The following is a 26,190-nucleotide window of genomic DNA, read 5'->3' as shown; positions in this document are numbered from 1 at the left end:
AGCTTGATTTACTGTTCGTTATCTCCACATTTCATCTATCGGTAAATCTACATGTATGCTAAAATTTTATGCAAAATGTGTTATGTATAATGTCCCTACATCAGGATATAAACAGGTATAGCATTATCTTCTGGTGCCAGCTCGATTAAGTCTATATGAATATTTCAATTAACTTTATGAGGTAGTAAAAATTATTGAGGAACATTCATATAGGAAATTATTGTTGTATATACAGGCATGAATGAATGGATTCAATATAAATATAATGCAAGGAATGGAGATTCAGAGTATCACATTTAGTTTGGAGCAGTACAAAGCCTTGACTAGCTCTGTAAAGTCAATATTTCATCTGCCATATTTTGAATAGCAATGTCATGGTACAGCTTATGAAATTCTTCTGAAGCATAGATTCTCTGTCGCTGAGTAAATCCTCGAAGGACCTTAAAAAGGTAAAGAATAAATATTCTTATTACTAGTATAAATGTAAGACGATCTTGCAATTTAAAATTGGTAAGTTAAACATATCATCAGTGTCATATAGGGGCGACATTCTAAGAAGCAGTTATTGGTTAACTTTATGTTTAAGCGAGACAACCTAATTAACAAATACTGTATTCAATTTAGCGTTCTTACTGCTGATCTCCCTTTTCTATAATCCTGATCTGGATAATGACTGTATTCATTACGGATCTGTCCGGCGTATGTCCTGTAACCTGAAGTAAATCACGTCAATGTACAATGAGATCCATTTAATGAAAACAATTACAGTTTTAACAGTTACAAATCTATATACAGTACATTTTCATTATTTTTATATATGAATAAGCAAAAAAAAAAAAAAAACAATAACTACAAACAAACAACCTAAGTACTACCTTCAGGGGATCTACCGAGCACCGCCATATCTATATCAAGAAAATACTGCAAGTCAGATTCTGCTTTTTCCTGAACGCTGTGAGATTTTGTGAGCAAAATCCAGTCTCGTACTTTATCCCTCTCATCTTCTTTCTAAATATGAAATTAACTTTAGAATATGTTACAGAATAAATGAACCATTTGATGTTTTAACGAGGTCTTTTCAGAAGCAATTTTATTACCCTTACCAGGTTAACACTCGATTCTTTCACAAACTGTATGAATATGTCCGCACTTCTTTCCTCGTTGTCTGATGCTTTTGGGTCATAAATGATACTATTTTGAGAAAGTACAACCTGTATATTGCTTCAAACATTGGAAATATATTAGAGCTTCCGCAGCTAGCTATTTTAAAACATGAGTTTACACGGTGTATGTGTTCTAGAACAATACACAATTGCAATGACATCGTTATACCGGTATTTTATTTTCAAATGGAATTTACAAATGAACTCGCTTTTCAAAATTCTTACATAAAAGAAGTGTTCGAATCTTACTCGTGAAAATATACAGCTAGAGATACAAGTTCTGGACGGGCCATTTTCTCGTGGTATTGGTCAAAGTGTTGAAACATTTCCTCCAGGTGGTGTAAGGTGTGGTAGTGTCTCTGACTCTCGCTGTATTTTTGTTCAATGTACCCCCACCACTTTTGACAGACTTCCTCTTTAACCCTCAAGGTGTCTCTCGCTAGTTTCAGCCATCTTTGTCGTAAAGCCATCGAGTCAAGCAGGGTCGGTGTAACTAGAGAGCCACAACTTATATGTAGCTGCAAGATAATTAGAATCTTCTTATATTTTTTCTAATATTTGAAAGGCGCCTCATTCTGCTTAGCAAAAGTGCATCAATATTCATAATTTATATATTATCTATTCAATCACTCCTTTGTGTTTTCGCCTTCTAATCTTTGCTATAACATGCGTAGGACTAGCTAACTCATAAATCGCATGACGCCGACAACCTTGATTTTTTTTATACTGCACTTCATGTCTTGCATACAAATAATGCCCAAATTTAAACAATGTTTTTTTATATCAAAGAACTAAGTGATACTAGTAATAAGCCCCTGCCACAGTATTCATTCTGTAGTCTTTTATTTGGGGGACTTCCCTGAGGCACAGTGAGACCCAAATGCGTTTTGTGTAACTTTATATCTTATCACTAGACTTTCGAGAAGACCGACGCATGTAATATGACACTTACATGCCGCCATATTTAGGAAAAACGATTTTTCAACACTTCAGGCTTTTTCGACAATTTTGTACAAAATCGACAATGTCAGAGGATATGTTTTTATTCTGGGGATCTGGGAGCGTTCCCTGCTGGAAAGCAATGCTTGCTCTCGAAGAAAAGGGCTTCAGTGGATACAAAAACAAGATGATCTCCTTCGACAAAAACGAACAGAAAGGACCAGACGTCCTCAAATTTAACCCCAGAGGAGAGGTGATAGCAATTTTAAGTTAAATTTACAAATTGTATTTTAATTAGTGAGAATGATCAATTCAACTAACCTTGATCTGTTAATGACATCTGATATTGACCTCGTTGACCACAAACTGGCACTTGAATCTGGTATGGAACACTTTTATCGTCATCGTATTTAAATATATCAAAACTTTTATGCATCGGGTCAGTTGTACATTCGGGGGTATATATATAGTTTTTATCCTGTCAGTATGTTTGTTTGTCCGCAGAAACTTTAATCTTGTCCATAAATTTTGATTGGCTAGAGATATTTGTGATTCAAGTCACAAGTGTCAACATATTCCTTATAACAAGAATTTTCTTTGGTTACCAAAACAGTTGACCTCTTGACCTTAGAGTTTGACCAACTTTTCCAAAGAATCATCAAGGTTAACCTTAGCAATTATATTTGAACAGTTGGGGCTAGGGCTTTCATACCGGCATCAATTAAATGTGTATTCCTTCTGACAAGGCCTTCTTTTGGGTACCAGCAGTTATGACCTTGGCAAAAGAGTTATACACACTTAAAAAAGTTAAACCTTTCCTATAACGTTTAAACAGCTAGTACACATGTAAAGGGTCTCATATTTCAATTGTGTTATCCTAAATATGACAGGACCTTCCTATAAGTTCCAACAATTTTGACTTTGACCTTCGAGTTTGACCTACTTTAAAAAAAAATTATAAGCTTGGACATTACGTTTGAACAGTTCGTGCCGGAGCTTTCATGTTTCACAGGTGCTTGTGTATTGAGAGAAGTCTTTCTTTGAGTGGCGATTTATTTGACCTTGACCTTGGAGTTTGACTTGCATTTTGAGAAACTTTAACTTTTGCCATAAGCTAACTTCAATCTCTACCCAGAGTTATCGTACCACTTATACTTATATATTGTAGCGAAGCGAACGATAACTCTGGGTAGAGATTGAAGCTAACTTATCAGCTTATGGGGCCATCATTGTTTCACAAGTGCAACTTCTTTAAATTGATATTTTCTGATTCTGATTTGCAATCTGACAACACTCACTACACAAAACAAACGTGAAAATTTAAACACACTACATGGAGGTAAGTACAAAATTTCCTACCCATTATTAACCTCCGTGTGCATAGTTCAGTTAAATTGAACAACATGCTACTTATCACATTTTTCTATGGTTGTAACTCTGCATAACAACGTTGGGATGACACATCTCTATAATATGGATAAATTTTAGATAAAATTCATGATTGATAATTGTATGTTGCAGGTACCAACATTTACACATGGAACAATCGTAGTGAACGAGTCCAATGCCATCTGCGAATATCTGGAGGTAAGCAAATCTGTTCATGCTTCTGCTTCCTCAATGTTTACTCCATTTTTCTGTTTTTTTAAATTGAAACATTGCAAATAGAGAATTAAATGCACACTCTTTTGCAGAGTACTTTTAAAGATTATGGAACTCAACTCATTCCATCTGATCCAAAGCAGAGGGCACTTGTTCTTCAGAGAATGCATGAGGTAATTACAAAACTAAAAAAAAAACCTTTGAGTGCTACCTTTTGTAGAAACCAGGTGTGACTGGTCGGCAGGGGATGCTCGCTACTCAGTGACAAGTCATCCCACCTCTGATGTTTTAGTGGTCCGTGTTTGCTCAGCTCCTGTTTTGTATTCTTTTATGGACTTTTGATTTTGAATATACTGTTCGTTATCTCCATGTGTTTTATACTAGACAAGAAAAAGTTCTATACATGTATATAAAATGTATCTTTGTTGTTTTCTAGGCGGTTGCTAACCTAATGCAGAAGATGTTGCTTGATTTTTTGTATGAATTTTTTGAGACTAAGGAAGAAGACATGGACCCGGTATGAATTTATGTATACATCACCATTTCTATGCATGGACTAACAATTAACAAATGAGCGAGAGTCACAGTATTGGGAAAATCTGAAATGAAAAATATATCATTTTTCACTCATATTTCAAAAACTTCCCGTCATAATTTCCATATGATGTTCCAGTTTCAGCAGCAATGTCAAGAACAGTACGTCAGCCGACAACCCCCATTGACGCTTTTAATTTGTCTAGGGGGATAAACACTTAGAACAGAGCCTCCTAAAAACGGCCACGCCTTTAATCAACGTCCATGGAAGTTCTATTTTTCTTAAATTTCGTATGCAACTGGAAAACCAGTAACTAAATGCATTTCTCCCCAGCATATGTCAATAATATACGCGTTCAAGATAGAGTGATCCCGGGATTTTCACAAAACTTAGGACATGACCGAAATTTGACTTTGTCTTACAACTTAAAGATGAACAATAAATCATCAACTAATGAACTAAATATCAGTAAAACTCTCACACAAAGCTTACAAAAATTACATAATTTTCGTTTTATATGCCACATAGGTATGGCACGCCAAATTCACAAAAATGAGCAAATCATAGTTTCACAATCGATAAACTAGGTTTATCGGTTGTAAACTATAGTTTACGGACTGTAAACTATAGTTAACAACGTTAATCTATATTTTACATCTGTAAACTATAGTTAACGCGATAATCTATGTTTCACAACCGTAAACTATACTTAACACCGAAAACAATCATTTGCGATTGCAAAACATAGATTATCTGATAAATACAGTTTCACGATTTGTAAACTATAGTTTACAAACCGTTAACTATAGTTAACGATCTGATAAATATAGTTTCACAATTTGTGAAACTATGATTAACAACTCTTAACTATAGTTTGCGTAAACTATAGTTTACAAACGTGAATTAATCAACAAAATCTATTGTTAACGCTTTATTACAGACAGATAAACTTAAATTAACATTCGTAAACTATAGTTAACAACCGTTAAATATAGTTTTACAGATGAAAACTATACTTAACGAATCGTTAACTATAGTTTTACGGTTTGTAAACTATAGTTTACAGTCGATAAACCTAGTTTATCAATTGTGAAACTATGATTATCTCATTTTTGTGAATTTGGCGTGCCATACATAGGACTGTTTTATTCTCATTTCACGTATTAAGAATTAAAATGAAACTAAACGCATAAATGTTTCCCCCGCATTTCCAACCAACCGTTTCTATGGCAACTGCCAAAGAGTCACTATAATAAATTTGTAAACTGTTTTTTAATTTAATATATTCAACAAAAATCTATATTCTTATTTGAAATTTTCAACCAATTTCACTTAAAAATAACTAAAATGTAAAGAAATTCCACGAACTTTTGGATCAACCCTCGTATATATTGTTCGTCATATTTTGAACTATGTAATATAGTCTTGAGTATTTTATTCCTGTAACTTTGCTTTGTTGTTTCTATTTTTAAATAGGAAGCATTGACCAAAAAGACAAAGACATTGAAAGAAGAGCTAGAAATATGGGATGGTTATTTAGGAAAGGTAAATTAATTGTCTCTCGACAAAATTGTGATATAGGAATTTTTTTTGTTTTTGGCTGTTGAAATTATTTTGTAATTGTGTCAGAGAGAAAGAGAGAGAGAGAGATGGCGGGAATATTCAAAATTTCAGTGATTACGCACTGACACACATTTATTTTCAAACCAAATTTATTGTAAAAATTCACAGCTGTTATTTGGAGCCAAAAAAGTTTAATCAATTGCATAATGCTAATTTTGTTGTAGACAGGCGCCTTCTTAGCCGGACCTGACTTTTCCATGGCGGACGTGTATTTCTTCCCTTTCATTGCGTTTGGTGTACGACTGGGCTTGAATCTGGATAAATTTCCAAATATAAAAGCTTACTATGAGAGCGCCTGCGCAAGACCCAGCATCAAAACAACGTGGCCCCCTCACTGGAAGGAAAGCAAACCTTCCATGACTCCTTTGGCAGGGCGCTTATAAGAAGATTTTTGACTACAATAAAGCTTGTTATGTACTTTAATTGTGCCATATTAATCAAAATCCGCCTGATTTAACGTAACAATGTGTTCATTTATTTTGTCTTATACATGTACTTTTGTTTAAAACGAAGATCAGAAAGATTGTTGCGTATAGATGGACCTTTGTTTGTTTTGTTTGTTTGTTTATTCAGGAAATATATATTGCATAAATATATTTAAGAACATAATTAAACATGACAAAGAAATCATAAGATTTCGTAAAAAATACAATTGTAATAAAACACTAACATTATATCATAAAAGACTAGTACTTAAGAAAAACATTTAATTCAGTATATCTAAATGAGACTAAGAGAATGGCGGGTAACTATATAGTTATTGTACTAAGTATAGCCAATTTCCCGAGGATAACCCACGAAAGCAATAATGTGCTTATTTCCAATGGGGTCCTCATAGATTGTAATAGTAATTAACCTACTTAGCACTAAATGTTATGATATAAATACGACATAAATAAAACATAAATAAATAAGACAATAAATATGTTTTAAGAAGCTAATAGAATAAAAACTCATTTTCAGATATACCTATGTTAAACTGTTTCTTATTAAGGTATATAATCTATATATATATTTACATTATTAAATAAGATGTGCTAAGTGCTTTGTTATGGTTATAAATGAATTTTATTTCAATCGATCTCTATCAGAATTATTTATGAATTTCGCAATCTTGCAGGATCGGAGAAATGCTCTGGAATTTAAACTGAATTTGATGTAATGCTCCTAACACCTTTCTAAATATTTTCCATGTTATTTTCAAATTAATAAGACGTCAAAGACAAGAATTTACACGATGTGCACCCCCACCTTCCTCCCGATGGATCCCCACATACATATATACATCTAAATGGATGAATCAATAAAATTTTTTAACAGAAAAGTAAGATTTCAAAATGTTCTATAACCTAACATTCTCTTCTGAATATACTGTGTCAAGTTTGCAATGCAATGAGTTAAAAGAAACAACACTATTTGTATATAAACATCTTATAGACTGGAAATATAGCAGATGCATATGGTACATTCAAACTAATATTTCATTTTTTCCCCTTGATTTATAAAATTTCTCCTCATTTCCTTTTTGTGGTTTATATTTTAACTTATGTAATGTACCTGAATTCCTACTTTTACTCATTTCATGAAGTTCAGAAATTAGAACATGACAATAGAAATGCTAGGTTCACGTATCTTCGTTTACTCTTCTTACTATTAATTTGGGTAGATCGAAAAAATAAATGAACTGAATAATTGTGAAATAGAATCTAACAGTATCGTTTTAAACTTGTTTGCCTCTATATTTCATTCACAGATACTTCATAGTAAAGTCGGGGGAGTAAGTGGAGTATTTTGAAATATTCAATAATATTGACGTTTTTTGGTAGGCAGCTTTGCTCTACAATTTAAACTCTGACCTCAAGGTTAACACATTAAACCTCTATATAAACACGGCAAAACTTTGGTTTCTCTACACGGACAAACCAGAAACAGCACTCTACAATCCATACGCTTTGTAAAAAGATGGCCACGAACATGTTTCTGTATTGGGGGTCGGGGAGCATCCCCTGCTGGAAGGCTATGATCGTTCTGGAGGAGAAGGGATTCGGGGGATACAAGAACAAGCTGATTGAATTCAGTAAACAGGAACACAAGGGACCAGATGTTCTAAAACTAAACCCCCGGGGTCAGGTGAGATTTAGACAAACTGAATAAGGTGTAGAAGTTTTTTCTTCTTTTAGAAGGATACATAAAACAACGAAAGTTGCGAAAATAGTTTGCTTTGCATTATATACGTATATAACGTATGACTATGTTTAACTTTTAAGCTATCTTTAAACTATCTTTGTTAAACTAAAAAAGCTTTAGAATAACTTTTTCTGTATGAAATGAATTGGTTAAGAGACAGTTTTTTTTTTCTTTTCAGATGCCCGTATTCAAAGATGGCGACATAGTGGTAAATGAATCAAGTGCCATATGTGAATACTTAGAGGTAAGGTTTATGGGACACTTCTCTTCTTTCATACATGTACGAGTTTTTCACATTTGAGAAACTGCACAAGAACAGTAAACTCAAACACTCAAAAAATGCTTCAGGACATTTTTAAAATTTTATTTCAAAATTACATTAGAAATTTGGGATAAATATCCAAGATATTCCCGGTTAATCCTCACCTATGGTGCCAGTGGCCCGATGGATTGGATAACTTATAGAGCTTATAGATGCCAAATGAAAAGGTTATGATGCATTTCTGAGCATAAATTCTCCGATGTAAAGTTCGCAGTCTGGTACAATTCGATAACTGCCTCGACCAATGAAGTTAGTCGCTTTTAGGGCCAAAAAGTCTGGACATTTAAATCAGCTGTAATGTAATGTGATCATCCAAAAACCGGACTCCAAATATTGTTACGAAAGCATACAAACGTTTTGTCAAATAAATTATTTTTAATGTTTACTGGGTCCTTTACTCAATGTTTTGTTAACCAAAAACCAATACCGCCGGTATTTCAACTCAGATTTATGCTTGTTCAGTGTTCACATGGACTACTGCATAGAGTAGCCATGTATTAATATGCATGTCACCATGAATTGCATTCAGCTTTTTAAATCTTCATTTTTCCCCTCGGAACGGAGTTGGAAGGGGGAGGGGTTAGTTTGTGTGCGTAACGGAAATGACGTAATTTGCAATGGGATCGAAGTTTATTACTGTTTTGATCTTTTGCGAGGGGAATCTCCACTTTGCAGTGCCCATGTTTATTTTTAGACCATCTGATCATTGGCAGAGTATCTTGCACAATACATGTATATAATTTTTTTTTGATATCCTTAACTCTACCCTCCCCTAGGATTTGAAACCCTTTAAAAACAACGAAGATTTAAACATTCCATTTTCCTGTGCTTTGTTATACATTTTAAAGTTAAATTTTGTTTTTACACAGAGTACCTACAAAGATAAGGGAAACCAACTCATTCCGTCCGACAAAGCCAAGAGAGCTACGGTTCTTCAGCGCATGCACGAGGTATTTACCAGTCTCCGTTTATACAGTGATACCTGTCTAATCCGACATGCACTGGGAGGCAAATTCTGTGTCGGAATAGACAGGGTGCACACTAAAAGCTTAGTCAGTGACCCCCTGAAACATAGTAAAATGGGAATGAAATTTAACGTCGGAATTCACAGTGTTGAAGGATTACACAGGTACCGGATTAGAGAGTTTTCACTGTATCTTTTCATCGATGAAATGATTTCCAAACCCTGCATAAAATTACAGGGATTTTTCTAATGTCGAACTCAGTATTTGCAGCATTACAATCTCTTAATTGTTTAAAGTTTAACACCGAGAACGACCAAAGATAAAAATATACTCAGTATAATTATGAAAAAAAATGTTAACACGTGTATTTATATACTTGTATTTTTTTCAATTTCCTTTTATTTTTTTTAAAGGCATCTAACAACTTTCAGCAGAAATTGATGGTGGATCTACTGTTTTATTTCTTTCAAACCAAAGAAGAAGATCGAAAGCCGGTATTTTAACTTTAAAGTATAGACTTAGTTTTCAAGAGTTGAGGTATATTGAGCCATTATTTTAAAAGTACTTAAGGTAGATTGCCCTAATTTTTTTTAGAGTGCTAGCCCTATAATATAGTGAAATCACTCTTTCCTGTATAAAATTACAGTATTAAAAAATGATAATAAACATATCATGCAAGTCCATAGTTACGAGGATTAGTTTTTAAAGATATATTTTAAGAGATATTGAGTCGTTTTCACAAGATAATATCTCGTTTTCACGAAATAATTTTTTCCTGGTATCTTCAAAAAATTCGTGTCCTAAATATACCACCGTATTTATAGCATTTTATACGATTAGCTTTTTCGATCATTTGTCATGTTCTAAATTTTGAATTTACTGGGTGGGAGAAAATACAAAATTTAGAACATGACACGTTGTCATATTTTAAATTTTGAATTCAAAATTTAGAACATGACACGTTGTCATGTTTTAAATTCTGTATTTACAATATACTTCCACTCGGTAAATTCAAAATTTAGAACATGACACATTCATTTTTGTTTCTATAAATTTCCTTGCTTTATTTATTAATTACAGGAAGACTTGAAAAAGAAGGGAGAGGCTCTAAAGGAAGAACTTCAGCGATGGGAAGGCTATATAGAAAAGGTAAAACATCTAAGTAAAAACCACTAGATCACTACTGTACAAATAGTTTCAAATTGTTTAAGGCCCATGCTTCCTATATACAGTGGATGTAAATAATATAATATGAAATGACTTTGGTCATTCATACAACGGATTTCTTATGCTCTCTCTCTCTCTCAAATATACGTTTTTAACCATGCAATCTCTCTTTTCTATCAGACCAAAGGTTTCGTGGCTGATTCCAATTTTACCATGGCTGATGTCTACTTTTACCCATTCCTCGCCTTCGGCAAGCGTTGGGGACTGGAGTTGGAAAAGTTTCCTAATTTGAAGGCCTATTATGACAAAATGTCAGCTCGTCCTAGTGTCAAGTCCACTGAACCACCTCACTGGAAAGAAGAACCGCCAAAGGCCACCCCTCTTAAAGGCATTTTCTGAACTCGATCGTAGTTTACCTCCACACAAAGTAAAGACTGTATTTCACTAAATATTTCTTGGGGGATGCCATTCATGGATGTGATTTGGATATAACCCGTATTTTAAAAACGCTTCATCACTTTTTATAAGATATGAGAATATAGCATTCAAATAAAATGTGACAACCAATGAACAAAAAGTTTTGTGTAATTCTTTTGGCTCTATTTTATTTGAAAAGTTATGTCGAAGAAATAGATTTCCCAGAACCAACGTGTGATTGAATTAAGTAAAGAATATTTATCAGTCAACACAACATATACATGATATTAATTAAACGAGTCCAACTTTGAAACCATATGCAAATATATAATTATTTGATTTATTTCATTTCAAGAGTCCAAAAATCAAACAATATAGTTTTAACAACCCTCTGACACTTGCCAAACACGGGCAACAGAATAATTCTTGTATTTTGACATGTAAAGCAAGAATTAATCGGTACAGGGAAGGGTATCTAAACTGTTTTAAAGATATTTGACCTATCATTAAAGAAAGGAAGAGGTGGGAGAAACCTCTCGGCTCTTGTCTCATTATACACCACGACTCTTGACATTTGCAGCAGGAATATATTTTATAGTATTCTGTTCAGCAAGTGTTCTACTCATGTTTTTTTTTTTGAAGATCTTTTTAATACGGTTGAGATTCCAACATTCTAAACCAACAAGATCCTGTATGTGGTTTGAGGATTGACTCCTTACTTCGCGACTCTAGAGCAGACGCTCTAACCACTACGCCACGCGGGCGACTCTATGTGGTTAGAGCATTGATTTGAAATCGTCACCGATCCAAACAAAATCTTCAACCGACTTAAAGGCGGACCAACCTGCCAGTACATACTTAAGGAATAACTGTATAATTTTTTGGTTTCATGAAGTTATCAATCGAGTGCCTTGCGTGATAATTTGCATGTTTATGCATAAAATTATCAAGCTAGCCAATCGATTGATCATCGTCACGAAACCAAAAAATCTGACAGTTATTCCTTATATTTACATGCTCAAATGATTCCGCAAATTCACAAGCTCTAAACCTCGCTTCTATTTTTTTGATTTTTTTTAACCGCACCTATCGATGAACCAGTAGATTTATGTAAAATTAAAGTACGAATTTTTACTATTTGTAATTTTATCTCGGACGAAGACATTGGAAATGTAAATATTTTACCTTCAAAAACTTTTATTAACATTAAAGTTCAAAATCTTCTGGGTTTGAATTTTGAGAAAGTTGTAACAAGTGAAAGACGAAACACCTTTTTGACCAAACTTTTTTGTAATATATAAGTCCAAATACATACTTAACATACTTTGACCATGCAGGTGTACGTTAAAAACGACGCTGCAAATTTGTAACTGTTTCTCGATAACTTATGAGGTAGATAAAGTCTTATATCCTTCAAATTACTTTTTAATTTTTTATTAGTGAGAATAACGTGACTATTTCATCCTCGCATTTTAAAGTATGAAATTTATTATATACATGTATTATAGAGAGCATTGACCGAAATGCGAGAAAATTTTGTTTCGCTTATAAATACCAAATAAAATTTAAAATGCGAAAATAGAGTGTCGCGAAAATAAAGTAATTTACCTTACTTGACCTTCCTGTTCGCTCCTTAAGGAGCATAGGGCTGCAACCACACCGCGCCCTCGGACTGTTTTGGCTATGCTTTTTAACTGGGTGCAGGTAAAACCTGCCTCTTTAGCCTCCATTTCCACGGACCTTCTCCAGGTTTGTTTAGGTCTCCCAACCCTCCTCTTTCCTTGTAGATTCCAATCCAGAGCCTGTTTTGCAATGTTGTTTGGAGATTTGCGTAAAGTGTGGTCTATCCATCCCCACTTTGTCTTCTTTATGTCAATATAAATGGGATTTTGCTTGGTTCTCTCCCCTAGACTGTTGTTTGAATGATGTCAGGCCATCAGATGTTAAGGATATGGCGAAGAAATTTATTTGATGAAATACTGTAGTTTGTTGTTTATTGATTTAGTTACTTTCCAGGTCTCAAAACCATATAAGAGAAAAACTTTATCCTGATTTTGCTGTTGATGGAGATCTTTAGAATTCCAGAGATTTGTCTGAGGGTATTGAAAGTATGTCTTGCCTTAAAAATTCGGCTTTTGACGTCGTCACCTGCGCCACCTTCCTTGTTGGCGATACTCCCAAGATAAGTGAGTCTGTCAGTTTCTTTAATGTTCTTCCCATTTAACTGCATAACTGCATTGATTGATACCTCCTGTATGTCATCGATTCTCATCACCTCCGTTTTCTAAATATTTATTTTAAGGTCAGCTTTTTGAGCTTCTGATGCCTATCGTGATAATTTCTCATGAGCATGTTGTTGCTTGTGTAGGTCAATTTGAATGCTTCATCTGCAAAAATCCGGGCTCTCGATATGCTCAAGATGTTTGGAGAAGGTCCACTGGATTCCGATCTTACTGCCCGTTGTAGTTTCCTGCATGATCCATTCAATGACTATCAGGAATATGGTTGGTGAGAGGATGCATCCTGCCTTACTCCTGTTTCCACATCCATAGGATCTGTAAGCTTCCCATTGTGAATGATGTGGAATCGTTATACAGATTCCTGATGACACATATGAACTTTGGTGGAATTCAATAATACCGCATTAATGTGCAGATGGTTGACCTATCCATGCTGTCGAAGGCCTTCTCAAAGTCTGTGAAGATTGAGTTAAGAGGAGACTGTTGTTCAGTCGACTGTTCATTATAAATATGGTGTGTAGCAATGTGGTCTGTATGTGGTCTGTCTTTGCAGAACCCTGCTTGCTCTGCTCCTTTCATTCTTTCCAAGATCACCCTTGTTAGTATCTTACTGGTAATAGAGAAAAGGATGCTGCCTCGCCAATTTCCACGTTGCGACAGGTCCTTTTCTAGGATGCTTAACCAGATATCTTGTTTTCCAAGCCTCTGGTTTTTCCTTTTCCTATACTTTTTGCACAAGTGGTTGTTACATCTCTGCTGACTTTGTTGGAATAACTTTGAATGCCTCGGGTGGGATACCATCTGGACCAGCTGCCTTTCTTTTTTTTGGTGTCTTTAAAGCCTTGGTGATTTCTATTCTAGATGGTGGTCCTGCATTGATGTGAAGTTCTTTAATTGGTGGTATACTTGCAAGACTTTATTTAGAACTTCCTTTCAGTGCTCTACCCACCTAACTCTTTGTCCTACATCGCTAGTTTTAATTTGTCTTGTTTGTCCCTCACTGAGGTGTTGGTGTTCAAAATTCTTCCCGACAGTGTTCTAGGTAGCTTTTTCATCTTGTTCTGTCTGGTTACTCTCTCTCTCTTCCTCTTCAGTCATGTGTCATGGACGAACAGTTTCCTGTCCTTCCGATCACGATTATTGACTTGTTTGTTGGCTTCTCTATATAGCGGCATATTCTGTTCTCAGTTTCTCTATTTGCTTCGGTATCCTAACACTGATTGTCTTTTCCTTCAGATTTTTCCTTTCTTTCTCTTTCCCCATGCATGATCCTGCTGTCATCCACTCTTTGTACTCCCCCGATTTCTTGCCTAAGACTTAACTGCATGTACAGTCTGTTCTTTTCTGCACTGCAATTGATCAACAGCACATTTGTATCACCTTTTAGAAAATTTCTTTACTTTCAAAGAAGATGGGGGGATAAGGTGGGCAGAATGCCTATAGCGTCAGATATTAAGAAATCACATTTGATATGTAAATTGAGTATTTAAATTTTTTTCTCATTATTGAAATTTATGAAATTATGAGAAAAAAAAATTTTCTAAGAGAAAATAAATCTTTAAAAAAAATTCATTTATAAAATCATTAGATGGTATACGTGGGATTCGAACCCCCAGCAATAAAATACCGAAGTGTTATACAGCTTTGAGACGAATGGGCTAACCTACAGGGCTCATGATGATTAGAGGCATTTAAATCATGTTTGTGATATGACCATTGACTAAATGGACTTGAAGTATTTCTCGGAAAGATGCGAATGTTTTGTCATAAAAGTGTACTTTCAAGGTATAGTGGATCTTCGCTCCATTTTTTGTAACCAAAAAAATATTTATTTTATCGCAAACTTTTAGGATTATCTTTCAAAAAACGGAGCGAAGACCCACTCATATTGAAAAATTTTGTTAAAAAATGATCGTTTTTGTTCTTTTAAGTCTGTGTATGCTTTTTCAAAGGCAAATATTTTCAGTTTTTGTGAGATTTTTGTGATTTATAGAGATTTTACAATAAGTATACTTTAATATTAGACGAAATATGAAATAAAATTTGGATATAATTGAGATTAAATTTTTCATTTCGTACATGTCGCGCTATAGGCATTCTGCCCGCCTTATCCCCCCATCTTCGTTGTAAAAGAATTAAATGCTGACTGAAGTTTTCATATAAATTGCTAGTCCATTATTTATACACTGAATTGACCACAGATTTTTCTGTAATTTCCCGATCATGACAAGGAGCACACGGCGGATGTAACCGGTCGGCAGAGAATGCTCACTCCTTCATGGCACCCGATCCCACCTCTTATGTTTTGGAAGTATGTGTTTGCTCTGCTCCTATTTTGTCTTGTTTTATGGACTTTTGATCTTGAATATATTCTGTTCGTTATTTCCATATGTTTCGTGCAAGATAATTATGTTATCATGTGACTTAATATATATGTAAACATGCAATATTACTATGCTAGCTTGCAACTTATTTATGTCAACATATGCGATTATTTACATTGTATGTCAACATGCAAGATATTTATGACAACATGCAAGATATTTATGTCAACATACATATCTGGCATAAATTTTGCATAATCACATCATATGATTTATCCCATAATTAACTCGCATGTTAACATAATTATTTTGCATGTTGACATAAAGATAGGAAGCATTTTGTTCACATAATTATCTTGCATTTTACATAAATATATCATGAACTGCATTCTGACATAAAGAAATCGCATATAGCATATATTGAATGTATAATGCCAGATACTGGCGTACGTAAGTAAGTAAATTTATCCATATTGAAATTTTTTTTCTAATAAGATTGGTCATAAACTTGCATGTCAACATTATTATTTTGTATGTTAATATAAATATTTACTACGTTGCATGTAAAGAGCAGAAATATGCCATCATACATTTGTGAAGGGGCTTGCCGACATCTGCACAAAGAATTATGGCTGAGAACATGTTTCTTTACTGGGGGTCGGGGAGCATCCCCTGCTGGAAGCCCATGATCGTTCTGGAGGAGAAGGGATTCGGGGGATACAAGAACAAGTTGATTACGTTCAGCAAAAAAGAGCACAAGGGAGAGGATGTCATGAAGCTCAACCCCCGGGGTCAGGTAAGATCGAGGGGTCAGGTCTGCATACAGTATATAGAGAAGAGTAGTAAACTATAACTTGAAAGTGGGAAAGGATGTAGATATGAATCTCTTAATTCGTAAAATCTTATCATGTTCAAATAAGACATGGAATTTATAACTTTATATGGTCCATTGAATATTAAGTTATTAAAGCTAATGCATCCGACAGGAAACATGTTGCATACACTTAATAATATAGGAGATAGAGACTTCATTTTTCGTATGCCTACTCCACTAATAAGGTTCTTTCAAATGACACCAAGGTCAATGACCTTGTGACCTTGACTGTAAACTATATGCTAAAAATAGCTTTTTCGAACTTTCACCATAACTTTTGAACCATAAGAGATAGAGACTTCATATTTGGTATGCATACTCCACTAATAAAGTTCTTTCAAATGACATTAAGATAAATGACCTTGTGACCTTGACTGTTACCTATATGCTAAAAATAATTTTTTGGAAATGTGTTGCCGCCGGGCGCATAGTGTGTCACAACACATCTTGTTTTTTTCTGTTTTTCTAACAGGTGCCAACATTCAAAGATGGTGACATAGTGGTGAATGAATCAAATGCCATTTGTGATTACTTAGAGGTATTGGTTTGAGATGACCTTTTTGCAAACCAAAGACCTATAATTTGCATTTTTGTAGACTAAACTTTGAGTTTACCTCTGTCTCTGAAAAAAGATTTATAAAGATTTCATATGTTTCAGAGTACTTACAAAGATAAAGGTACAAAACTCATACCTGATGACAAAGCCAAAAGAGCAAAGGTTCTTCAGCGCATGCATGAAGTATGTCTCCTCTTGGCTTTAATTTTAAGAAATTTTCCAAGCTAAAGTTTGTAATCCCTTGGTGTAAGGTACTCGGGGTTTTCTGCTGTGAAACAATTTGACCTCATAATACAACCTCATTCTTTATCCTCATAATAGACGAATTTAATTTCTATTTCTCTTCGTATTACAAAAGGCGGCCAGCAACCTACAGCAGAAGATGGCCATGGACGTTATTAACTACATGTGGCAAACGAAAGAGGAGGACCAAAAGAAGGTAAAACATTTGTCATATTGATTCCTTTACATGCCATTTATTTTGGGACTGGTTCCTGGACAGAAATGGGAATACATATATAATGATTGCAAACTGGAATTGGGGGTGGGTGGGTGGGTACTATGATTATGTATCCTTTACAATTACAAACATTAAAAATGGATCGAGGGGCTTTCAATCATTTTCAACAATCCGCTATATTTTTACTTTTTTAGCTCACCTGAGCAGAAGGCTCAAATGAGCTTTTCTGATCAAAATTTGTCCGTCGTCTGTCGTCGTCGTTGTCGTTGTCGTAAACTTTTCACATTTTCATCTTCTTCTCAAGAACCACTGAGCCGATTTCAACCAAACTTGCCACAAAGTATCCTTGGGTGAAGGGGATTCAAGTTTGTTCAAATGAAGGGCCATGCCCTTTTCCAAGGGGAGATAATAATGAATTAGAGAAAAATTAATGGCATTTTTTAAAAATCTTCTTCTCCAGAACCACTGGGCCAGGAAAGATGAAACTCATGTGGAATCATCCTCCGGTAGTGTAAATTCAAGTTTGTTCAAATCATGACCCCCGGGGGTAGGGTGGGGCCAAAATGGCTGATCAAAATTTAACGTGGGAATATATAGGGCAACCTTTTAAAATTTTCTTTTCAAGTGTTTCAAAGCCATGATTAGTAATATTTATATGGAAACATCCTCAGGTAGTGTAGATTCTAGTTCGTTCAAATTATGATCCCCTGGGGGGTTAAAATTCAAGCCCCCCCCCAGGGGTGTGCAATTAGCATCGCCCGACGCCCGGGCTACCATTTTTTGGGGTCGGGTTAGTGATTTTCTGCAAGGAGGTAGCCCGTCGGGCTAGTAAAAATTTTAACTACACACGCAATACATGAAAAGCACAACCGGTATTTTCACCGTTTTTTTGCAATTTAATTCCCAACCAGTGAATATTTTCCAGACAACATGCTCCAACTGTCAATAAATCTCAATAATCTTATCTGTTTTGCAGTATTACCTGACTTGTTTACTTGCAAAAACGATCGTTTTTTCTTAATCCGAATTTCCTCCATTCCTTCGTTTATGGTAAATACATGGAGATATCTCATTAAAATTTTTACGATCATTCAATCAACTGGAAAATAAGTGTTTTGTGACTCACATAAAATATATTTCTAGTGTATTTAATGATTAAACATGAAAACAAAATGAATTTATTCCATTCTAAATGAGCTGCTGCTAGTGCAATGTTCAGAATTATTTAAATTCAGTTTAATTTTCTTTCATGATAATTTAAACATGATTTTAAAATTTAATAGTGAGAGTTATACATTAATTAAAAAAAAAAGAATTAACTCAGTACCCTGACTTTTTCAACAATTAATTTCATTTCATTTAAATTTTGGCCCCTATATTTGGGCTAGTAACTTTTTACTTGGGGCTAGTAACTTTATAGCTGCCACTAGCCCATGGGCTAGTAATAAATTTTTCTAATTGCACACCCCTGCCCCCCCCCCCAACCTTAGTCAACTTTCAGTTCTGATCTGATATGTGCTTTTTCCTAGCCGATGTGTTCAGGTGAGCGATGTGGCCCCTGGGCCTCTTGTTTCTTTTAACTTTTCTCGACATGGTCCGACCATTATTGGTTGCCTTCCAAAGGGAACTATTATGAGGAAAAATATTTCTATTTAAAAACTTATAATTTTAATTGCAGTTTATTTAAACAATAAAATGCTTTCTTTGTTTGTTATTACTGGAATTAACGGTCGCAGCTATTGCAGAAAAAATTTACATAATATTTTTTCTGCAACAACTTGCGTAAGCGGGTTATGTAATTTTTTTTCTGCTGCGACTGTTAATTCCAGTAATAACAAACAAAGAAAGACATTTTATTGCTTATATTTATATCTGTTTAAATAATCATTTAAAGTATGATTAAAAAGATTAATTATTACATGTATTAATGATGCGAACGTCTTTATACGTTTCATTGATGGAACAGCCACTGATCAAGAAATCTGTACAAGCGACATGCCTAATGTAGTTCATGCAGTGATTAACGCAGTGGGTTTTCTTAAGAAATAAAGGAGAAAAAATATTCAGTGGATATAAATATTGCATTTACAATACCATTTTACATTTATATAATAGTTATGAACTACCATTTAATTCAGGCATTTGTTCGTTGGTGTACTCCATAATTATATAGAACACAATTATTAACCTCTGAAAAAATACAGCTTGATTTATGTACCGGTACACGTATATTGTAGGAAGAAGTGAAAAAGAAGTTTGATGCACTGAGAGAGGAGTTAAATCGCTGGGAGGGGTACCTAGGGGAGGTAATTGTTTAGCCTTTGAAAGTTAGAGAGTCAGAAGTTCACTTTTAACGTTTTGTGGAGTATTATATAAATGGTGCCTGACGCGTCGGTTGACAATGGTTTTCCTTGGGGTGTCAATTTCAACTGTTACCCTCCAAAACAGGCACCATTTATTTTATTATACTGAATGTCTTCTTAAATTAAGTCAGCAAAAAAAAAATCGTCGATCATCTTTACGTTCACGTTTAGAAAGCTTTCAAACTCCTCGCTACTTCTGAAAAGATTTACTGACCTTTTTATTGTTTGTTTGATACTGTAAGAGTCTTTTATCATATAAAGTTTCGTTATTTCTGCACTCGCAAGCACGTTTCGTCTGTCGTTTGTTGTTTTCAAGTAAGCTACATCGGACGCAAGCTTTTATTGACGTCAAGTTTATTCCAGTTCTTTCAAACGCGCAACTGACGTTTTGAGAATTCTACGGTGAACCGCATAATATCCACGCATGTGGCATTACCGTTGTGTTACCCGTTGTCACATGCGTTGCTAAGGCTGAGGGTAATAGAACGGATTGTTAACTGCGTCTAAACCAATCAAATTTTAGTATTTAACATGAAAGTATAATTATACATTGTGTACTAATCGTCAAGCAATGTTGACTGTTTCTAAGTTCTATAGCGCTGGTGGGCGTGGTTTCCTCCTTCAGAGGGTAAACCGTTATTTAACAGTTTTAACATATCAAATTCAAGTAAATTACATGACAGTATTTTGTATAATAATTAATATGCCACTTCAATTTGGAATTGTACTCTATTTTACATATCTTGCCATTATCATGCAGACAAACGCATTTCTGGCGGGCCCGGACTTCAGCATGGCCGATGTCTACTTTTACCCCTACATTTTCTTTGCTGTTCGTGTTGGGTTGGATCTAGAAAAGCTCCCGAACCTAAAGGCCTATTTCGACAAGCTGTCAACTCGTCCCAGTCTCGATAAGACACAGCTCCACACTGGAAAGAAGAACCACCCAAAAGTACCCCACTGAAGGGACTTCTGTGAACAGAACTTTTCTTTAAATACACGGTATTTACTAATTCGGCTCAAAAGAGTCACAGTGTACGTTTTATGACCATTGTGTGACAATTTCAAAGTGAGTCCTGGACTTTTATAATATCGATTTTGAATAAATGCATTTGTACATTTACTATATTATCAATGAGATTAAACCTTTTCAATCATTTTTGTTGTTGAAGTGACGCGTATCCTCATTTATCAGTTAGTGCACAGGTGCTTGGGGACGAGACTCCCCTTACCTATTCCGTACTCCAAGGGTTCTTCGTATCAGAGAGTATAGATTTTTATAAAAGGCTAGTTTTAGCTTAAATTTAGGATTTTTTTGTAGTAATACTTTGTGAATATGTCACAGAAAAATATTTTAATCAAAAAAGTCAAAGAACCCTTAGAGTACGGAATAGGCATAGGAAAGGGAGGGGGTCCCGTCCCCAAGCACCTGTGAGTTAGTGTAGGGCTGTACCGCGCAAACTCCATCGGCAACGAACCAGATTTGTCGTCTTTCTGTAAATAGCCAATAGCGGTCTAGCGCGCTGTTTTTGCCATTTCTGCATCCTAAAATGCAGTCTAGCACTCAGCTGCTATGATACAGATTCAGGGCCCTGAACCAAGAGTTGGTTGCCAGTGTATTTGAAAAGTCACGCAAGATGCTTAAATTAAACAAGGGTAATTTTATTTTAAATGTAGGTCAAACTCCAAGGTCAAATAAAAAATTTTGAGCAGTTTGGTCACATGCACTACACATAGGAAATAGTGAAAGCCTAAAATGGCATCTATTATCGACCAAAATTTATGGACAAGGTTAAATTTTGGTAAATTTAGCAAAAATGGATCAAACTCTTAGGTCAAGAGGTAAAATATGTTGCTACCCAAACAAAGGTCTTGTATGAAAAAGGAATTGATATATGTGAAATACGATTTTAGCCTTACCAACCATTAAAGAGTTGTGACTTTATATAGAAGCCGGATTAGAGTTTTTACGGACCAACACATTAACAGACTAAAACCTAAATGCCTTCGACTCCTCGATTACTATTCCGCTGAATCATAAACCTGTCTGTTCTAAATGTTGACCCAGTAAAATTCTACAAAAACTTCCCGCTCGAGTTACCATACACCAGGCTTATTGTTTGTTGAGAGAGCTCGACTTGCACGCAGAAAAATTATGGCTGAGAACATGTTTCTGTACTGGGGGTCGGGGAGCATCCCCTGCTGGAAGCCCATGATCGTTCTGGAGGAGAAGGGATTCGGGGGATACAAGAACAAGTTGATTACGTTCAGCAAAAAAGAGCATAAAGGGGAGGATGTCATGAAGCTCAACCCCCGGGGACAGGTAAGATTGAGGGGTCAGGTCTGCATTGCAATGGACAACTTTAGGCGGCTAGGGTTGGGAGGGTGGGGAGGGGGTGCAGAATTATACAGTAGTTTGCTTCAGTTAACCTTGTATTGTTTAATTAATTACGCTCTGAAATATTGAACGGTCGTACATAGACCTAGTAATTAAATACCGGGGTTGAAATTCGGTACATGAAAACGCGCTTGTCAGTGGACATGCATGTACACAATGCATTTAATCCTCCAAGCAAAAAGAAAAAAAAAATGAAATATAATATGTAATTTAAACATTAAGTTAAAAAAAGAGCATACCGTGACATTCAAAGTTCGGATAGTAGAGGCTAGGCCTATAAAATGAATCATTCATGTTTTATTAATAATGTTCACCAGATTTTAAAAAAGTAAAAGAGGTCACCTTACATTCATTCACACATTTTTAAAGAAACATGAAGTAATTTGAGTCACGAACCACAGGGGCATCTTATCCACTCTGTTCTCTACTTCACATATAAAAATACACATATTTTATATGTGAAGTAGAGAACAGAGTGGATTCACACATTTTTAAAGAAACATAAAGTAATTTGAGTCACGAACTTCATTTTTTCCATTGTAAGACACTTAGATTTTTTTTATAAAGGGACTGGGTTAGTCTATTAAAAAATATCAAGAGGTCCATGGTCCTCAATGCTCACTTGAGTAATTTTAGTTCACTTGTTCTTCACCAGATCCCCCCACCACCACTTGTGATACTTATTGTGGTCCCACTCTATCAAGGGGGGTATAATTTGAATTAATTAGAATCTACACTACCTCACAAAGCTTCCATATAAATTTCAGCTTTTCTTGCCCAGTGGTTATTGGGATGAAGATTTTTAATTTCCCATATATTTCAATGTAGGGGGAGACTTGGCCCTTTATTTTAACAATTTAATTTCCCTTTCACCCAAGGATGCTCTGTATTAATTTGGTTAAAATTGGCCCAAAGGTTCTTTAAAAAGTTGAAAATCTGAAAAATGTACAGACAGATAGTTGAAAGGATTGACAGACTATGAAAATTTGAATCAGGTGAACAGAAAAGCTCACTTGAGCTAGCTTTTTGCTCAGGTAAGCTAAAAACCATTGTAATACAAAGGTGAGTGATACAAAAATAATATGCCCTTGGTAATTTGATACTTGACTTTTTTTCACAATGCAAGTTGAAAAGGGGGGGGTAGGGTTGAGGGGCTATTGAAGTATACTTTCGATTATTTCATATTTATAAAATTATAAATTGGTTATGCCCCTAATATTGTTGATCAGAGTAAATGAAATTTAAAAGATAAACATAATGCAAAAGAACCCAGGACCTACCAAACAAAGAAAAAAATACTAGATTTAAAAGGAGAAGGTTCTGTGAACTGCATTGTGAATCTAAGCACTATTTGTTCACCTGCAATATGTAAATCTGCATTACTGATTTAGAGATAAGATAGATGTCCTTCAAAACCTGAAAAAAAATTATCCAGTTTTCTTATCTGCTTGTCAGCAGTCCAGGTATGGGTGGTCCTAAATGTCAGAATTACTCCAACCAAACAAATCGTTTGACTTAGTGTTGACTCTGGGGGACTCTATAGAGAATTGAATAGCACAGAGGATTGTGCTAATAGTTTTATCTTACTTTTCCTCACTGCAAAGTATGTTTAAAGCTATTCATGTTTTTTTTACAATGATACACAGTGAAGTGGTAAAATTTTATGTTTAAATGGGAGAAAAATCACTTTTGGTGATAAATTTTGAATGACATATGCTAGTCCATTCATGTTTGACAAAATACACCATAAAAAATGACATCTCACCCACAAAGTTTCAAGACACAGAAGCAGAGGATCATAAATAATTCTTTGAATTTGCTTGCTTATTCTGCATTGGACTAAAAATAGATCAGATAATTCAAAATGGATGCAAATGTTCTGGAAAATTATTTCATTTGCATCCGACTTTCAGTTGGAATGTATTAGCTGTATATTAACTTGTACAATAAAATTATCTTTTGGACCCAAAATTAATGATCAATGTTCACAGTTCTGATTTTAAAATGAAATTCTGTTTGCACAACTCCTTCAGAATGACTATAAAATTATAACCATGAAACTCATATAGAGAAGATTAGCATGTAGTACATACTATATATCTTCTGTTTTTCTAACAGGTGCCAACATTCAAAGATGGTGACATAGTGGTGAATGAATCCAATGCCATATGTGATTACTTAGAGGTTAGTGTCTGAGGAGACCTTCTGTATGGTTTACAACTAATATAAAAATTTTCTTTGAACCCTTACTACCGTAAATATTTTTCAACAGATAACTAAATTAGATTTTCTTTTCATTGAAAGCTTAAGCATGTTAAGCAAATTTTATTGGGCCAAATTTGATGGGAATTACCTTTTGAAATTTATCATTAATGAATAATAAACATAAATCCCAGTTGGAGTTATTCCTCTTAATTGAGGGTCAGTCAACCCTTATAAAGCTTTGGAAGTCTGTTCTACAAAAAAAAATTAAAGAAGGTAGAAAGTACAAGTTTTCTTTTGTTTTTAATACAAGTTTTCTTTCATTTTACAAGATCTCATGACTTCATTTACTTTGTTATAGAGTACTTACAAAGACAAAGGTACAAAGCTCATACCTGATGACAAAGCCAAAAGAGCAAAGGTTCTTCAGCGCATGCATGAGGTAAGTAGCAGTGACTTTGTTTCTCTCTCCCTCCCTCCGAAAATGTGATGTAATTTGTCAAATTTCAGCAAAATAATTTTACTCAAAAGAAAGTTTGGGAATATTGTTGGCTTGTCCATCACAATGTCTTCTTTCTCAAACTGAACTTATTTACCCAAGCATGTCATGCAGCATCCAACTGGTCTTTTAGAATATTATTGGGGTGCCTTGAACATTTGCAAGTATTGGTGGTGTTTATAGGAGCATTTTGTATTCTTTGTTTTAACGAAATTTTGGTTCATAGAACTCCTCTCCAATTTATACAGTAGCCATCCCATCTTTTGCAAGATGATTGGAGTGTGTTCTAAAGATGTGGAATTAAGTTTTGGCATTTCATTTTTACCCTGGTTCAGAAACTGACAAAAAGTTGGCCAAAATTAGAACTGTGGAGTGTCAATTTCTTCCAACTAATGTAAAGACCAGCTATATTTATGTTTCTTCTCTTCATTGAAGGCGAACAGTAACATCCAGCAGAAGCTGTTGGTGGATGTAATTTACTACATGTGGCAAACAAAGGAAGAAGACCGAAAAGAGGTATAATTTATCTTAGTGTGTAGTTGTTTTACACAAGTATGTATACATTTTCATTTCAGGTCAGTTGAATACCTCTTGAGATAACATTGTTAATTCCCATCATAATTTTCATTTGTAAAGAGCAACAATACTTACAACTGATTTCTAGCGTTTTTACCACAATGCAAACAATTCATTAAATTTTGTTAAATTTATGTCATGTATTGTAGGAAGATGTAAAAAAGAAGATGGATGCATTGAAAGAGGAGTTGAATCGTTGGGAGGGATACCTAGGGGAGGTAATTGTGTAATTCTTCTTTGACTGTAAACCAGTCAGAAGTTCACACAGTAAAATAAGCTTAATAAACTGGATTTTTATGAATTTTCAGATAACTGAAATTCCACTATAAAATTTTATATCTTGCAGACAAAAGCATTTTTGGCAGGCCCAGAGTTCAGCATGGCTGATGTCTACTTTTACCCCTACATTGCCTTTGCTGTTCGTATGGGTCTGGAGCTAGAGAAACTTCCAAACCTGAAGGCGTATTTTGACAAATTGTCAGCTCGTCCCAGCCTCCAGGCCACTCAACCCCCTCACTGGAAGGAGGAGGAGCCCAAAAATACCCCACTGAAAGGGGTTCTGTGAACAAAACTCTCCTTTCAGTGTACAATATAAGTATTACTTATTTTGTTGAACAGAGCAGTTTTCATTGCCATTGTGTGTGCCATATTTATGACATAATCTTTATTAACAATTTGTTTTTGTGTTACCAGTAAACAATTTTGAATGATTAATAATGTACTTATCAGTATACATGTATAATGATTAAAAATAAATTTTTGCACTCTTGTTTCCTTA

At 34.8% G+C, this 26,190-nt stretch overlaps 4 protein-coding genes and 1 pseudogene across 4 annotated transcripts; 4 read left to right on the top strand and 1 right to left on the bottom strand.

The window, feature by feature from the left end:
• Positions 1-159: 159 nt before the first annotated feature.
• Positions 160-2,450, bottom strand: LOC134243892 (uncharacterized). The gene is made up of 6 exons (XM_062726121.1): positions 2,424-2,450; positions 1,413-1,681; positions 1,104-1,191; positions 876-1,008; positions 634-713; positions 160-440 (listed from the first exon to the last, which is right to left on the bottom strand). Exons 2-6 carry the CDS (start codon positions 1,631-1,633, stop codon positions 324-326), a joined length of 639 nt encoding a protein of 212 aa, XP_062582105.1. The 5' UTR covers positions 1,634-1,681; positions 2,424-2,450; the 3' UTR covers positions 160-323.
• LOC134243891 (glutathione S-transferase A-like) lies at positions 2,034-6,250 on the top strand. The gene is made up of 6 exons (XM_062726120.1): positions 2,034-2,355; positions 3,624-3,689; positions 3,797-3,877; positions 4,141-4,221; positions 5,716-5,784; positions 6,027-6,250. Exons 1-6 carry the CDS (start codon positions 2,116-2,118, stop codon positions 6,243-6,245), a joined length of 756 nt encoding a protein of 251 aa, XP_062582104.1. The 5' UTR covers positions 2,034-2,115; the 3' UTR covers positions 6,246-6,250.
• A 1,210-nt stretch (positions 6,251-7,460) lies between these two features.
• Positions 7,461-11,080, top strand: LOC134243890 (glutathione S-transferase A-like). The gene is made up of 6 exons (XM_062726119.1): positions 7,461-7,992; positions 8,228-8,293; positions 9,241-9,321; positions 9,750-9,830; positions 10,417-10,485; positions 10,684-11,080. The coding sequence occupies exons 1-6, from the start codon at positions 7,825-7,827 to the stop codon at positions 10,900-10,902; spliced, it is 684 nt and encodes a 227-aa protein (XP_062582103.1). The 5' UTR covers positions 7,461-7,824; the 3' UTR covers positions 10,903-11,080.
• Positions 11,081-16,074: 4,994 nt separating this feature from the next.
• LOC134243889 (glutathione S-transferase A-like) lies at positions 16,075-20,896 on the top strand (annotated as a pseudogene).
• Positions 20,897-21,824: 928 nt separating this feature from the next.
• On the top strand, positions 21,825-26,181 carry LOC134243888 (glutathione S-transferase A-like). Its single transcript, XM_062726117.1, has 6 exons — positions 21,825-22,060; positions 24,254-24,319; positions 24,699-24,779; positions 25,272-25,352; positions 25,562-25,630; positions 25,759-26,181. Exons 1-6 carry the CDS (start codon positions 21,893-21,895, stop codon positions 25,975-25,977), a joined length of 684 nt encoding a protein of 227 aa, XP_062582101.1. The 5' UTR covers positions 21,825-21,892; the 3' UTR covers positions 25,978-26,181.
• The last annotated feature ends 9 nt before the right edge of the window (positions 26,182-26,190 follow it).

The sequence above is a fragment of the Saccostrea cucullata genome, unplaced genomic scaffold, assembly GCF_032062105.1.
Source record: "Saccostrea cucullata isolate Sc308-1 unplaced genomic scaffold, CSIRO_AGI_Scuc_v1 ctg784, whole genome shotgun sequence".
NCBI classification, from domain to species: Eukaryota; Metazoa; Mollusca; class Bivalvia; order Ostreida; family Ostreidae; genus Saccostrea; species Saccostrea cuccullata.
This window is presented reverse-complemented; position numbering and strand designations above follow the sequence as displayed.

Excerpts from the sequence above, each read along its gene's own strand:
- LOC134243892 (XM_062726121.1), bottom strand. The coding sequence starts at position 1,633 with ATGGCTTTACGACAAAGATGGCTGAAACTAGCGAGAGACACCTTGAGG. Across the intron at positions 714-875 it reads GCTCGGTAGATCCCCTGAAG|GTTACAGGACATACGCCGGA; the intron begins GTAGTACTTAGG and ends GATTTACTTCAG. Across the intron at positions 441-633 it reads ATAGAAAAGGGAGATCAGCA|GTCCTTCGAGGATTTACTCA; the intron begins GTAAGAACGCTA and ends TACCTTTTTAAG.
- LOC134243891 (XM_062726120.1), top strand. The coding sequence starts at position 2,116 with ATGCCGCCATATTTAGGAAAAACGATTTTTCAACACTTCAGGCTTTTT. Across the intron at positions 2,356-3,623 it reads AATTTAACCCCAGAGGAGAG|GTACCAACATTTACACATGG; the intron begins GTGATAGCAATT and ends TGTATGTTGCAG. Across the intron at positions 3,690-3,796 it reads CCATCTGCGAATATCTGGAG|AGTACTTTTAAAGATTATGG; the intron begins GTAAGCAAATCT and ends ACTCTTTTGCAG.
- LOC134243890 (XM_062726119.1), top strand. The coding sequence starts at position 7,825 with ATGGCCACGAACATGTTTCTGTATTGGGGGTCGGGGAGCATCCCCTGC. Across the intron at positions 9,831-10,416 it reads AAGAAGAAGATCGAAAGCCG|GAAGACTTGAAAAAGAAGGG; the intron begins GTATTTTAACTT and ends TATTAATTACAG. Across the intron at positions 10,486-10,683 it reads GGGAAGGCTATATAGAAAAG|ACCAAAGGTTTCGTGGCTGA; the intron begins GTAAAACATCTA and ends CTTTTCTATCAG.
- LOC134243888 (XM_062726117.1), top strand. The coding sequence starts at position 21,893 with ATGGCTGAGAACATGTTTCTGTACTGGGGGTCGGGGAGCATCCCCTGC. Across the intron at positions 24,780-25,271 it reads TTCTTCAGCGCATGCATGAG|GCGAACAGTAACATCCAGCA; the intron begins GTAAGTAGCAGT and ends TCTTCATTGAAG. Across the intron at positions 25,353-25,561 it reads AGGAAGAAGACCGAAAAGAG|GAAGATGTAAAAAAGAAGAT; the intron begins GTATAATTTATC and ends CATGTATTGTAG.